General features: G+C 45.7%; 1 protein-coding gene across 2 annotated transcripts in view; it reads left to right on the top strand.

The window, feature by feature from the left end:
- The window catches only part of LOC130147874 (vasoactive intestinal polypeptide receptor), a 116,041-nt gene that overhangs the window by 37,636 nt on the left and 63,813 nt on the right, over window positions 1–14,592 (top strand). For both annotated transcript variants that reach the window (XM_056335670.1, XM_056335671.1), the window contains exon 2: window positions 585–681. In XM_056335670.1, the coding sequence (XP_056191645.1) occupies window positions 585–681 (97 nt within the window). The remainder of the gene's footprint in view (window positions 1–584; window positions 682–14,592) is intronic.

Consider the following 14,592-nt stretch of genomic DNA (forward strand, 5'->3'; position numbering starts at 1 on the left):
TTTATAGCCGCTGTTGTATTGCAAACACAATATAATTAGGTCTGACTAAACAGAAACCACTTGGGGGAAAAAGTCTTGTCATTGAGAATTTCCTGCTTTTTAGCTCCTTGATCTCCTAATCTGCATCAGAGATTTCATTCTTATTTGATTTGGTTTTTGTTTTGTTTTGAATTAGCCTGAGCCAGGAGGCAGACCATGTGACAATGGAGGGAATAAACCATGTAAGCACAGATCCCGCTGCTCTTGGCATGAATATTAATACTGCCATCTTCCTGCCCTAGATAGCAGTTGGCGTTAGGTTAGTCAGGCAGGGTTCCTGGAGCATAAAGAAGCAGAATTGCTCCTTATCATCAGAAAAATATAGGTTGGTTTTTTTCTTAAGGAAGGAGTGGAGGGAAATGCTGTTTTTTTCAGCAGGCTCTGGGTTACACTCCCTTCTCTCAAGCAAACATAAAATAAGGCTGGATGTGTATCCCCATTGCGCAGTGCCCCAGGAGAGCTCAGATGGGCATGGATCCCCAGCAATGCATCTCTGAGTGTTCTGTGGGTTTTGCTCACTCTCTTCTTCTCTGCCCTTTCTGCAGGCATCCAGCACGCGTCCGGAGTGCAGCATCATGCAGGAGATTGAAGAGGAGCGCAGCCAGTGCTTGGCAGAGCTTATCGGGGAGAACCAGACTTCAGGTATGGGGATGCTGTCTTCTCTCCCTGGCCTGCAAGCCAACATCGCCCAGCCTCACATTGTCCTTGCCCATGCCGTTGCTCACCCCTGCTGCTGCTGGATCAGGGCAGTCCCTCCAGCTGATGTTGAGTTCTTACATTACAAGGGAGAGAAATAGGTATTTCCAAAGTACGATTCAATCAACCAAGAGTTTGAATAGCTCGTTGGGGATGACTGGCTGCCTCCCAGCTGGGTAAGCCTAGCTTAGGTGTCTCAGTGTGTTTAATCACAGTCATCCATCTCTCTCTGAACTGGAAGTGCCTTAACCAATTTTTCCCTGGGATCTGAAAGCCTGAAGTTCTCATAGGCTTTGGTTTGCTTCAAGGGAAGTCATGGCAACCTTGTTCTTCCATTGAACTGCCCTCCCATCCCCATGCCAAAGTTGCTCCTGTCCTGGTGGCAAAGCAGAGGAAGGAAGGTTGTGCTCCAAGGCTGCAAGACAGCTATGAAGTTGGACCAGGTGGCTGAGATCCTCTTCTTGTTCACATGACATGGAGCACACAACACACTGAGCAGTCCTTCTGGAAGGCTCTCCAGCCCCCTTAATCCAATCCTTTCTTCAGTCTCCGTCCTCCCAAGGTCCCTCTAACCTAGCCTCAGGCAGCAGCTGCGGGGCTGTTGCTCCCTTGAGGAGCAGGCATGGCACACCACACATGGGGCATGCGGGGTTTCAGAGCAGGAGAGAGGCTGTGGGATGCTGCTGAGAGCAGAGGAGCTGCACACCAACCTATGAGACAGGACACAGGTGGGTGATGTTGAAAAGGTCTATGCTAGCACAATTCCTCCAGTGGGCAACCTGCAGAGAGCTTGGGGAATTTTGACACAGCCACCCATGCTCAGTCTTAAATTGTAGATGTCAGTGAGGGAGAGAAAGAAAACTTTTGGGTTTGGTGCTGTCCCATCCCATCACATCCTGCGGCAGTGCTGTCAAAGCCCCGGGTTGAGGCATTGAGTCGGACCTCTCCCCCTCCAAGTTCCAGATCCTGGTTTTGTGAGGGAGGGTGTAGGGACCAGTGGTGGGCTGTCAGACACCGAAAACAAGGGATCACGTTCCTGGGGGAAGGGCTGAGAAGATGTGTATCCTGCTTGATGTTTGCGTCCCACCTCCTGAAAAAGTGGAAGAGGATGTCTGCTCATCCTCTCGCCGCTGGCATTGCTTGCAGTTAGGCTACAGACTGAAGGACTCTCCTGTGGAATGCTGCTTAATGATAGAATTACGTCCTGGGGACAAGCTGATCCCTGGAGGTGCTTTACTGAATGCAAGGATGGCTTTTGGCCCCTGCTTTTATCTGCCAAGATATGGTTTTCTTTGATTCAAAAATGATTTTAAGTGTCCCTGTACAGTTAAATGGAGCCATCTGAAGAAATGTTCTCCTGGAATCCAGTAAAGAAAAAAGTCAGGGTAATTAAAAACACTAAACTAAATGCCTCATTTTGTTTTCATGGATATTTAAAGAAATTCAATTAAATACAGTACATTCAAAATTGAAGAATACTTGAACTGTTAATATTTTTTTCCCTGCTTTTTCAAAATTATTTTTCTCATTGGAAAGTTTAATCCAAAACATTTTTTTTTCCTTCCTTCTGAATTAAACCATTGAAAACATTTTACCTGATTCTGATGCAAAAATACCACTCAGTCATGCTGCAGGCTCTTAATGCACAAGCACTAGCAAGTATATAAAAATCCTTCGGTGTTTGTTTTTAATAATGGAATAGTGAAATATTGGACTGGGATAATGCTGCATTTCCACCAGTCACTACCCATAGTCATTAAGTGGGGCTGATTCTGGAATTGTAGCTGTGAGCCCTATAAACTGGTTTTTGTCCATGGAGACAGTACCTGCTACTCCTGAGTTACTCAGATGCCATTTGTGTGTCTGCATGTCCTGGGTAGAAGTAGTCATTGATGACACCAGTGTGGAAGAAGCATGTGCAGGGGCACAGCACGTGTCCAACCAAATTTTACAATGCAAACTGAGTGGAAAGCAGTTGGCATCCATTTGCCCCAAAGCATCAGCAGGTATTTAAGAGCTCAGCACCTGACTCATCTGGATACCCAGGGGTGCACTTGCAATCAGTAGAAAGCTACCAGCATCTCTGAAGTGTTGGCTCTCAAATGGGTGACTATGGGTGAATCATCTTATGGGGAAGTCTGTTTTGAAAGCGGTGCGGACAGGTAACTTCAAAGTGCGTAAATGGGTTGTTTTCCCCCCTTGGAGTGTACAAGGCACAGCGTGTGAGCACAAGTAGGTAAAAAAATATGTTTTTCTGGAATGGGGCTTCATCACTCAAGAAATGTAGCTGAGCATAGCTGCAAAATAAAACTTTGAACTTTGATGGTTGGGGGTGAGGGGGGAGTTTGTTGGGGAGAAAACTTACGAAGGTGATGATACGCGATCGTATGAACGTGATGACTGTTTAATCTTGAGTGTTGCTGGAAAGAAAAAACTCCTGGTATAACTCCCAGGGAAAATGTAATTTTAACACAGTTCAGTCCCCCAGAGAAGGAGAGTGGAAAGTAATTGAGATTCCCTGCCATCTATAATGCAATACCTTGATTTACGGCCAGATGGGTGCATTGCCTTCTGCACATTCCACATCCTTTCAGCGAAAAGAAAATCACTTGAGGTTTAACAACTGATTTGTTATCATTTCTAATTAAATGAGTGGAAATAAGGAAATACACCATTTTGGTACAGTCTGGAAATAAAGCTTTGTTTAGAAGCCATTATCAATTGTATTGATCAGAGGAGCTTAATCACGGATGTAATTTGATGTGTCAGATAGATTAGTCACTTATTAAGAGCAACTCATGGTAGGGCTGAGATCGATCACCAGCTCAGGATAAGCAGGTAGATTTCCACTGATAAACAGTAACATCTGTCTTAATGCCATTTTGTCTTCGAACACCCATTCCTTACAACGGGTGCACATGCACAGGTGAAACTGATGCTTTCTTTCCAAAATAAACCTCAGTGGTTTCAGTTCTGGTAGTCGGTGCCAGCTGCTGGTGCCAGCGGTCCTGAACCGTAGGACTGCTGTTTACTATTAGCAGGATGGGAGTATCTCTGTTCCCTATTAGGAGTGTGATTCAGTACCCGTGAAGTTACCCACATTTGAGGAGACTTTAGCAATGACACAGGAGAGACACAGGAGGTCACAAAAGCATGACCACCTCTGGTGAGAAGAGGTTAGCTGCTCAGCATGGGAAGGTCTGCAGAAGATGCAGCTAGGGAGAAAACAGCAGGGGAGACCAGCTTAAGCTGGTAGTGTATACACAGGAGAATAAAACGGCTGAGAGATCAAAGTCTGGACTTTAAAGGAAGTTTGTAACCATCAGAGGATACTCAACAGCCTTTCTGGATGTCTGCAGGAAGGAGTGTTTTTACTGGCTTCATGGCAGAGCTTGCCCAGTTTATGAACATGTGGGATGCGGTGGCGTATTGCAGCACAGGGTGGAAAGTCATGAGCAGGACTGCCCTTGCGGTCCTCTGCCCTTCGAGACTAAGCAAGCTGGGACCAGTTTGTTTCATGTGGGCAAATAGCTGTTGCATGGGAATGACTTTTGGTGAGGGATTTCTTTCGCTTGATGCAGATCTAGTGTATTCTGGCCAGGCGTAGGCATCTCTTTTAGGATGTGATGAATCACATTCAGATTGTCTTTCCTGTTGATGGCAATACAAAGGGATTCTTAGTGAGCGCTCGGCTGTGTTGGAAATAACCACACTTCGCAGGTGACTCCTGTCCCTGGTGTTCACTGGCTTGGAGGGGATTTGGCCAGGCTGGGTAAAGTCCCAATTCCATCATTAGAAGTGATGAATCTGCTCATTCACATACAGAATTGCATTCAAGCTAAACGTTCACTTGGGTGTTTGTTAGATGATCGTTCCAGCCCTTTGGCCCCCAAAGAGTGCTCACCATATAATTCAAGGCATTATTTAAAAAATCTTTTGAAAAAACTGTTGCTGTGCAAGTGGCAGGATTCTTCCCTGCTCAATGCAGGAGATGATGTACAAAATCCCTTGTCTCAATCTCAGTGCAGACTGTGTTCCGACAGGCCTAAAGCAGCTCAGTGAGGTTGCCTGCATCATTTCTATGAAGAGCAGACTTTTTTGCTGGGTTTTGACATGTTGGGAAAGGAGGTTTGGTTATTCCTCCCCTTATCACATAGCTAAGGAGAAGGTGCTGCTGGATTTACTCACCCACAGGTGCACCTGGGGGTTGGACTAGTGAAATCTGTAGTTTTGTTCCGTGTGAGGTATCTGCCTCTCCTTGCCAGCAATGGCCCTTCTCATGGCAGGCATGGCAGGGATGCACCAGCTAAGTGCCATTAATGACACAGATCATGTCTGCTTGTAATGGTGTCATGCAAATGTGAATCATTAGCTGTGGATGCCTTAATTTCCCACCCTAAGCATATTTTAATCCCACTCCACACTAGTCTCTCAGTTGGTCTCCCTGTAAACTTTGCCTTACTTAATATCCATTATTGCAACAACAGCAGCACTGCTGCTGCAGTGAAGGTGACTCCTGGGTCTCTTGGCCTTAGTTTTCCTCCTATAAAATAGAAACATTAATATTTTCCTGTCTAGCAGGGGTAAGGTAAGGACAAACAAACTGAGAGGTGTCCAGCTGGTTTACAAGTGGGACTTATAAAAGTACTGTGGGTAGACAGAGGAATAAGAAATGCCATGTTTTGGCAGCACCCACAATTTAAATGCACAGGAAGCAACTATATATCTAGGGAGAAATAACACCCAAAAGAGAAAATTCATGTCATCCAGGTGAGGTTGCCTCTTCTCTTTCTGCACCTCTCTTCTCTCAAATAAATCTGGAAGTGGTGTCGTACATCAGTGTGCAATGGGTGCAATTGCAGATTTGTGTTGATGATGTTTTCCCAGCAGCTGCCTGGGGAGTTCCTTGGGGATGCTGAAGTTATATCTAACATATACAAAGCCACATTGCCCTATATGCTGGTGCCAAGCAATGCAGTGCTGTAATGAGTATGCAGAGGCAGGAGCGAAAGCCCTGACAGTGCCCCAGCCTCCAGAACAGCTGAGACGTTTTGCTCAGGAGCATCTCGGTGCCATCACAACACCAGTGACCCTGCAGCGCTGCTTTCTGTGAGATCAGGGTACTGTAAGCAACAGGTAGCAGGTCACGTTCAGGGGTTCAGCTGCATCGTTCAAAGGGTTCCCTGGTCATCCCAAATTTTCAACAGCCAGCGCCTGTAGGAGTCCTGCCTGGGCACCTGCAGTATCAGCTCAGTCAAGTCAGTCCCAGGATTTTCATGCGTTCAGTGAGAGCTCTGCTCGCCACCCCACTGGACAAGTGTGATGAGAGGGTTTTGAGCATTGCTTGGCAGAATGTGTTTGCACACTGCCAGCTGCTGCTGTGATAGCAGGCTGCGAGCTGCCCAGCAGCTGCTTGGGCTGTCTCCTTTCCCCTTCTCTTTGCTCTCTGGCTGCACAGGGCTGCTTCTCTGGTGGCATCTCTCACCAGTGCAATATAAAAAAAAGAAATAAGGCATTTCCACAGCCTGGGGTTCTCCAAGGCACTTGGTAGTTTCAGGAGCCTATAATAAACAGAGTTCCTCGGTCCTCTGCAGTATTTTGAAGATGCTTGCAAACATATTTCGAAAGTGAAGGATGCAATCCCAGCCCCACTGAAAACCAGGCTTTTACTCCAGATACTTTTCCAGCCAGGATATCTGTATGCAATACAGTGACTGCTTAGCTGATAATCCAGTTAGCAGCAGTAGGGAAGCTCTCCCAAGGGTTAGGAGGAGAGGATAGCTGAAGGGGGTTTTGCTTTCCAGACTCACAGATGGTGGCAAATCTCTCTCTATGTGAAGTGTGGCTGAGCTCCTAAAGGCTTGCTGCAAGGCAGGTCTCACCACTGCCTTGCTTCTTGCTGATTTCTACTTGTTATTTTTTATGTAATGATCCTGGAGCAAAGAGGAGCAGTTTTTGTTTTTAGGAAAGCTGCCCCTCTCTGTGGCTGTAGTTTGCAAACAGTTCAACTTAACCTGAAGCACCCAAAAAAGAAAAAAAAGAAAGTAACCCTCTCTTTTTTGTTAAAAAGCCAAAAAAATTATTCAGGTCTTAGGTCAGTTGACTCAGCTTGTTATCTGTTTATCCCATTATTGCTAATCAGCTTGCTCTGCAATCAGATATTCTTTCAGAAGCATCATTTAGGGATGGCAGTTAGGGTCCTGTGACTCATGTTTGGGTGGCACAGGCAGCTCTGGAGACGGTGCCGCTTTGCAGGAATTATGGCATGGTAAACAGCCCTCATGGAGAGTGGTGGGAATATCAGGCAGCACTTGGGCACAGGAATCCTGGCCCATTTTTGGAGTTTACTTTAATGGCATGGAAGTTTGAGTTAAGAGGGAAAATATTCAAGAACAGAGAGGGGAGACCTTTAAACCACAGAAGACTCCTGACACTAGCCCATACAGGTGCATGGCATTATTGCTTCCCACATGCAGGACTTTCCATTCCCTTTTGTTGAACTTCCATCACTTTATGTTTTTTCAGGACTTTTTTTTTCTCCAAAACAGGAGACCTGCAACTGGATTTGGATCCTAAGTTCTGGAAGTTAAGTGCAAGTGAAACAAGCTCACAGCTGGAGGCTGTCAGCATCTCACAGATTCTGACCAGCATTTTGTCTGTCTGTTCCCCACAGTTCAGTAGTGTGGAGGTAGCTGAGATGATTTTCTAAGTGTCAGTGAAAATTGTTGATCGCCATCAAGGAGCTTATACAGTCGAGCTGCTTCTGCTACCTCAAGTACTTTATATTTGCAATCTAGACCTGTCAGTCTTGCAAGCCGGGTTTGAAACCAAGTCAAAAAGTCAGAAAGGTGGAAAACATGAAAGAAAACAGTGCCACTCCCCCTGCCAATGCCTGTTCACATCTGCTTAACTTGTACATGCTTCACACTTCTTGTGGGCAATAGAGTCGAGTCCTGCAAGCTCATCATCAGCATTGTCACATGCAAAGAAATCCAGGTGGGAAACAGCCTGTGTTGTTTAAACTCCAAATACTGCTTTTGCTGTTCCATAGTCCTAGAGAGGAGGCTGGCTTGAAAAGCCAAATTTGGAGCTTGGGGTTCTTTATCAGTCTCCCTTGAAGAAACCAAGGCATGTTTGATGGAGAAGAAGCAGTGAACATATGGAAATTAAAAGTCAGGCTGGAAAAACATTAAATTAGGAGTCTGTTTATTCATCACCATCTGTTTATAGTGCAGTAAGATAAGAAATAATTAATAGTTCCTTGCTTGCAAAAGTTTAAATGAATTCTCGCCATCCAGTTGCATAAGACCTCCTGGGATAGATGATGTGTTGGTCAGATTTGTGTGACAGTCCGGTTATCGGCAGCTCTCCAGGTGCTACGTTGCTGGAGCAGGCACCGCGTGGCTGATAGCAGCTCAAGCACTCGAGATAGTGCACACAGCAGGGTGAAGAAGGGGGTGGATGGACCACTCCCCCCAGACTGGGGAGATGCTGTGTTTTCTGGCTGCATCAGGGCGGATACATCCCCAGGGGCTGCCAAGTGTTTGTGTGGGTACTCCTTACACCTTTACGTACATGAGGGTGGATGCTTTTGTTAGCAAAAAGCCACTGGTTTAAACTCAGTAGCAGAGGAAGCTGCTGAACTGGCAGATTTGCAAGGTGGTAGCTCCCAGGGGAAATACACATCTTGGCAGACATCTGAGGGGGACTCTGGGTAATAACATAAGATGGCACTGGTACAGACAGAGGAGAGACTTGTCCCCAAGCTGAGAAGGTCTGCAGAGAGGCTTTGGTTGCAGGGGAAGCAGGTGGGTTTGTCCCCATCGTTGAAAACAGTCGAAAAGAGTCCAGAAAAATAGTCAGGCCCTTGGACAGAGGTTGACTGTGATGTGTGGCTAAGGGCAAAGTTCTGAACAGATGCTCTGGGATAATCAGCGTGGCCTCCAGTTGTCATTTCAGAACTGTGTAGAGCTCTCATAAGTGTGGTACCAAATCCACCAGCCCCTCCAAAAATCTCATCTATCTGGGACATCAGGGATGGCATTAAATGGCTACTGCTGAACAGCTAAATCAAGGCCTGAGGATCCAGTCAACATACTCAATGAAGCCTAGGGAACAGCTTAGTTCAGTCTAAATTAGATACCTACATTTGATTTAAATGATCTCTTTAAAGGCAAAAGGACCTGCAGGACTTCTTTCCATGCTGTCTTTCCTTAGTTTTTCATTTACTGTTCTTTATTACTCTGGTCTGGGTGATACAGAGGGCCTCTTGGTTTCTGTCTTGCTCTGACCAGCAGCATCAGGCAACTTCCAGATTTGACATCAGTCCTCTCCATTCCTGAACAACGTGGCCTCTCCTACGACAGAAGGGAATTCAGCCGTGTGACATCAAGACCTCAAACCCCAGACTCTCCTTTATCTCTCTTAGAGGATCAGTGCCAGGGCTAAGGTGCCTTTTATTTAATGGACATTTTTCTTCCAGTTATTAGACAGTGGTCATGATACCCAGTTGGGACAGGCCACTGCATGGTACCTCCAGGTGCTCTTCTTTCATTAACGCTTTCCTCATCGGCTCTGGGACTCTTCCCAGCCACCAACACCTCATGCCACAGCTCTCACAGAGGTGCAGCCTACTCTCTGGAAATTCAAAAGAAAGAAATCTGCCTTGGAGTTTTCAGACGATAACCTTCTGTCCCGGTTTTGGCTGGATAGAGTTAATTTTGCTCCTAGTAACTGGCACACTGCTGGGTGTGGGGTTTAGTAATATAACGTTGATAACACACTGATGTTTTAGTTGCTGCTGAGCTGTGCTTACTCTAAACCGAGGACTTTTCAGTGTCCCGTGCTCTGCCAGTGAGCAGGGGCACAAGGAGCCGGGAGGGAGCAGAGCCAGGACAGCTGAGCCCGGCTGGCTGGAGGGACATTCCATACCATAGAGTGTCATGCCCAGTATATAAACTGGGAGGAGTTGGCTGGGAGCCACCGATCACTGCTCGGGGACTGGCTGGGCATCGGTCATCAGGTGGTGACCAAATGTATTGTGCATCACTTGGTTGTTTTTTCCCCCTTTGGGTCTTATTCCTTTCTCCTTCTCTCTCCTTTTCATTACAATTGGTTTTTGTTATTGTTGTTGATACTATATTTTATTTCAATTATTAAATTGTTCTTATCTCAACCCATGAGTTGTACCTTTTCCCCCAATCCCCTCCTCATCCAGCTGGTGGTACTCAGTTGCCGGCTGGGGCTGAACCACACCACCTCCCGCGAGCACGCAAGGGAAGCTGGCATCTGAAACAGGAGGAGGCAGCACATGTTGCTGTGGTGGTAAATGTGGTAGATGTGAGCAGCTCCCAGACTTTTCTGCTGGCTGCTTTGATCCAGTCTGAAGCTGATGGCCATTCCTCCAGGCCATGAATCTCAGAGAAAATAGTACCCAAAGGTGTATTCCCTACAAAGCTGTTACTTGGCTGTCCATCCTCGCTTGGTAACCCTGCTCGAGGAGGGTGCACCTCCCCACTGGGTAGTGCTGATTCCCAGTTGGGCAGTGGTACCTGCTCAGCTGTCTGAGCCATCCCTGTCACCCGCAGTCCAGACACCTACCAGCGACAGGATGAACTGCAAGCACAGATCTACACAGCACCTCATCTTTCTGCCCTGTGGAGCTAAGAGCTGGCTTTTGCCTTGACCTCACGTTTTTAACAGACGCAGTCACAGGATAAGACTTTACATCTGTTTTCTCCCTTATTACGCTATAGGGGTGGAGGTGGAGGCTTTGCTTTTGTTTTCCCTGTTGCTGACATGCCCTGGCTGGAAGCTTGCTAACAAACAGCACTGTTTATTTGGCTTGGGAACAGCTGTCTTGTGGCTTGTCAGGATTAACGGCCATTTAGCGGACGTTAGTCTTGTACAGAAAAAGGCATTTTAGTTTGGAGAATATGTAACATTTTTAAATGCCATCAGACTTTTTGGTTACTTTTTTTTTTTTTTTAGCGTGGTATAATATATGAATGCACACAGCCTTAGTTATGCAAGGGTTATAAAAATAAGGAAAAAATGCCGTTGCTACAGACCAATGGAAAGCAAATTCAAAGCAGTTTCAAAGCTCTGGATGATTGCTCAGATGAAATCCATCTATGCAGAGCTTTTGTTTCTGACAACGGCTTTTATTTGTCTCCCTCTCATCCTGTCAGATTTCTGGTTAAAAAATCTCTTCTTCCTCATCTTTTTTATTTCCCTTTTCCTACTGACTATATCAGAGCACTTTCATGATGGTATCCACCCTTTTTCCTTAGGAGAATTACATTGTAAAATGTTGCATATGCCATAAGTTATGTCGAACTCCTGTTACAATATATGGCCAAGATCCAAAATCTGCTGCAGCCGGTGGAGATTTTTCCACTGATTTTACTATGCACTGCACTTTCTGTAATCTAAGTGCCTTTATTTCTTGATGTCCAGACCTTTTAACATAAGAAGGTGAAACTGTGGGAAACATGAGAAGCTGAGGTCAGAGGTGCCACACTTTACATCCATCAGGCCCAAGTAGGATTTCTGTTATGGAAAGCTTTTAAATTACCAGTGTCTCACAAATTTATCATTTCTTTTTTCTTGCCTTCTAACCATTAAATCTGCTTCCATGTGAAACCGAAGCTTTCTGGTCCCTCTTTGTCCCTTCCTACAGAGCTGAGGTACAGGGCTTCTGCACAACCTTCCCTGCTTCTGCCAGTGTCCCTCTATATCTGTGGGACAGAAGCATATTTCCAGGACAAACCCCAGCACATTTAATAAGCAAGAGCCAGATCATGAAGATTTTACGTGGTGAAGCACTCTCCAGCTTTGCATAAGGACTGCAAGTATCTTTCTAGTAGTAGGACAGGCAGTCTGTGGCTTGCAGTTTGTAGAGGAAAATTCCACTTTGCCCTTCATTTTCTCAGCGGGGTGTCATATCTTTTTATTTATTTACCATGTATTTACCATGAAGAAGAGCAACACAGCACTGGCCGAAAATCTCCTCCATTGCAAAGTGCATCGTTTGGTCTTGAAGGTACAAGGATGATCCTTTAAAGTACCAACAGGGTAAGATTCCTGTTAATCATGCCATAATTGCTATAGGAAAGACTTCTCCACATCTTATTCCAGGTTGGTAAGCCATGAGCACATTGCCACGGGGGGCTGTCACTCACCTGTTGCCTTCAGTGAGCAAGTCAGTGGGAGGGTTTGTGCTTCCTTAGGGTGGGCAGCTCTCCTGAGCTCTCATCTCAATGCTGCCGTTCCAGTTGCCGTATACATTTAAGCAAGTCAAGGAATTCCTGCAGCTTGAACTAAGTGTGGGAAAGCTGAGAAGTCTCCTGACTCTCACGGCACTTAAACCATCAGTGAGAGCTGCTGCGCTCGCGTCCTGTCCTTGCTTGGGCTGTTTTGTTAGGAAGACCCACAAAAATTCTAATGCTTTTCTCCTTGTGACATCCCTCTCTCCTCCTGGTAGGAAAACCAGTGTGGTACAGAGGAGCTACAGCCTGGGTGAGTCCCATTTTAGGTCTTACATTATCAGGGTAGTCACTCTTGCCTCCCCAACAGCCAAAAAAGCATTTCTAGAGGTTGACCCCTAGTCATCTTCACTATGAATCGCTGTCTGGAGGCGCCAACGTGGGAAAAACCGTACAGGCAGGGTAGGTACTTAAATGCAGAGTCTGGTACTCTATACATCCAGTTCTCTGCAAATCCAGGAAGAGCAGGGGGGGTTAAGAGCCGGGGGTGGGGGGGTGGGGGGTGGGGGGTGGTGTTGAGCGAGGAATGAGGAAGCTCTGGAACAATCCTTTAAGCACACTCCATGTCAGAGCACTAAAGGTCTCGGTCTTGTTTAGATGCTGGTGAGGAGATAAGTTGTGTTTTAGGCAACCCACTTTGTAAATCTTTGCCTTAAATCTTGGATCTTTTGTTTCAGCTTACATGTCTTGGACTTGGGCAGAAGGGCTCAGCTCACAAATTCGATTTATAAAAAGAATGATCTGGAGGGATGAAAAAAGTCAAGTGTTTATTTAGTCTGTTGGTTAAAGAAAGACTGAAAGATTAGAAACTTTTTCTTTTGACTTGTTTTCTAGTAGATTTTGATGATGGAAAAACTCATAAGATTTTTGTGCTTAAAAATAATCCTCCAGAAATAGTCTCTGGTGATTTCTTTCACGCTGCTTAGAATGACTCAGCCTGGGGGCTTAAGGTGAGGTTTCCTTCATGTGTCTTTGAGTCAAATTTCTGCAAACATTTAGGAAGAAAGATCTCTTTTAACATTTCCTGTTGAGTGCTCAGCTTCTACTGGAAGCCGCTGCAGAATTGCAAACCATTTTGTATAGCAAGTAGCGGTGTTCCTGTTCCTCTCCAGCTTTTACACAGGGTGGGGAAAATGAAATCAGTATCCCTGTCTTGCCACAGATAGAGGCAAAGTCCAAGGTAAAGTCTTTTCCCTTGCCCTAGGTCTGGGCATCCTTTTTGCGTTCGGTGATTGCCCAAGTCCATTTTCTGCCCCATTGGAAGTGCAGATCCCACACTGAGGGGTGAATGAGGGAGCAGCAGTGCTCCACCAAGAGCACACCAGTGGTGGGAAGGAAATGCTACAGTGACAGGGTTTTGCATGCCCTGGCAGGATTTCTAAGTGGTTTCTCTGTCACATCCTGCCTACAGCACTGGAGTGATAGGAGGCACCAAGTCAGGCAAAAAATACCCAAATTAAATGCAAAGCCATGGAAAGTTCAAAGGGGAGCTCTGAGTGGATGGGTTTGCTTCAGAGCACACTATCAGTGCTGATAAAAATAAAAAGGTGATGAGATGGAGTTGGGGGAGGAGAGATGCCCGCAGCATGCTTGAGTGTATGCGTGGGGCTGGGGGGAGAAGAGGGCTTAGCAGTGGGTACAGGAGGGAAGGGGTTGAATTTTGCAGGGAAGGGTGGGAGGATTCGTTTAGTGGAACCTTGGAGCCAGGCTAGCCCCTGTCAAACCCAAACTGTCACAGAGAAATAAGGTAAAACCCTATTCTGCAAGCCCAGGGCAGGGCATGAGAGGCTGGAATTAAAATCACAGAAGGTACCGGCAAGAAACGATAGGGAGCTGCTTCCATGCTAGAAGCAACTTCATAGTCCAGGACACTTCAGCTTGAAAAAGAGATGCCTTGAGGAAGGATATGAAAGAGGATTTGGGTGGGGTTTTTTTCCCCAGGGAAAGGGGTATTGTGGTTAGGTTATGAATATTTCTGGTTTTGTAAAAAAAACCTAGGCAATTCCTAATGAAACCAGCAATGAGCAGGTTCAAAGTGAATTCAGAAAAGGATGTATTTTTTCTTTCAGTGGACACTAAAACTGCAGCCCAGGAGACTGTGAATATTAAAAATTTCTATGAGTTTAGAAGAAAAATCAAATTGCATTTAATGTAAAATATTTATGCAATAAGAATAATCTAAGGTATTTTTTATTATTAAAGACAATTTTTAAGATTTAAATAGAAGATTATCTCTGATTCAGGACGTCTCTGCTCACTGGAGTCTGGGGCAGTAGTAGTAACTCAAGGCTCATGATGGGTTTTCCTCACCTCTACTGGAACTGAATTTGAGCTACCTGTCTGGAACCGAGTTAGTAGATCGTTGGAGGGACCATCTTTTGGGGTCTGTTTTCTTCAGACAGGCAAAAGCTTAGCGCTCAGCTGGGACAAGGAGGTTGATGCAATGATAATTGGTCATAACGAGATCAAATTGGGCAAACCGTAGGTGAGCACCAAGGCTGCACTTCTGCATGAGCCTGTCAGTGGGAGCATAAATGTCATCTAATAGCTATTTACAGTCCTAACTCCCAGGTTAGGGAGGTTGGAAACT

This window comes from Falco biarmicus, chromosome 4, assembly GCF_023638135.1.
Source record: "Falco biarmicus isolate bFalBia1 chromosome 4, bFalBia1.pri, whole genome shotgun sequence".
Taxonomy (NCBI): Eukaryota; Metazoa; Chordata; class Aves; order Falconiformes; family Falconidae; genus Falco; species Falco biarmicus.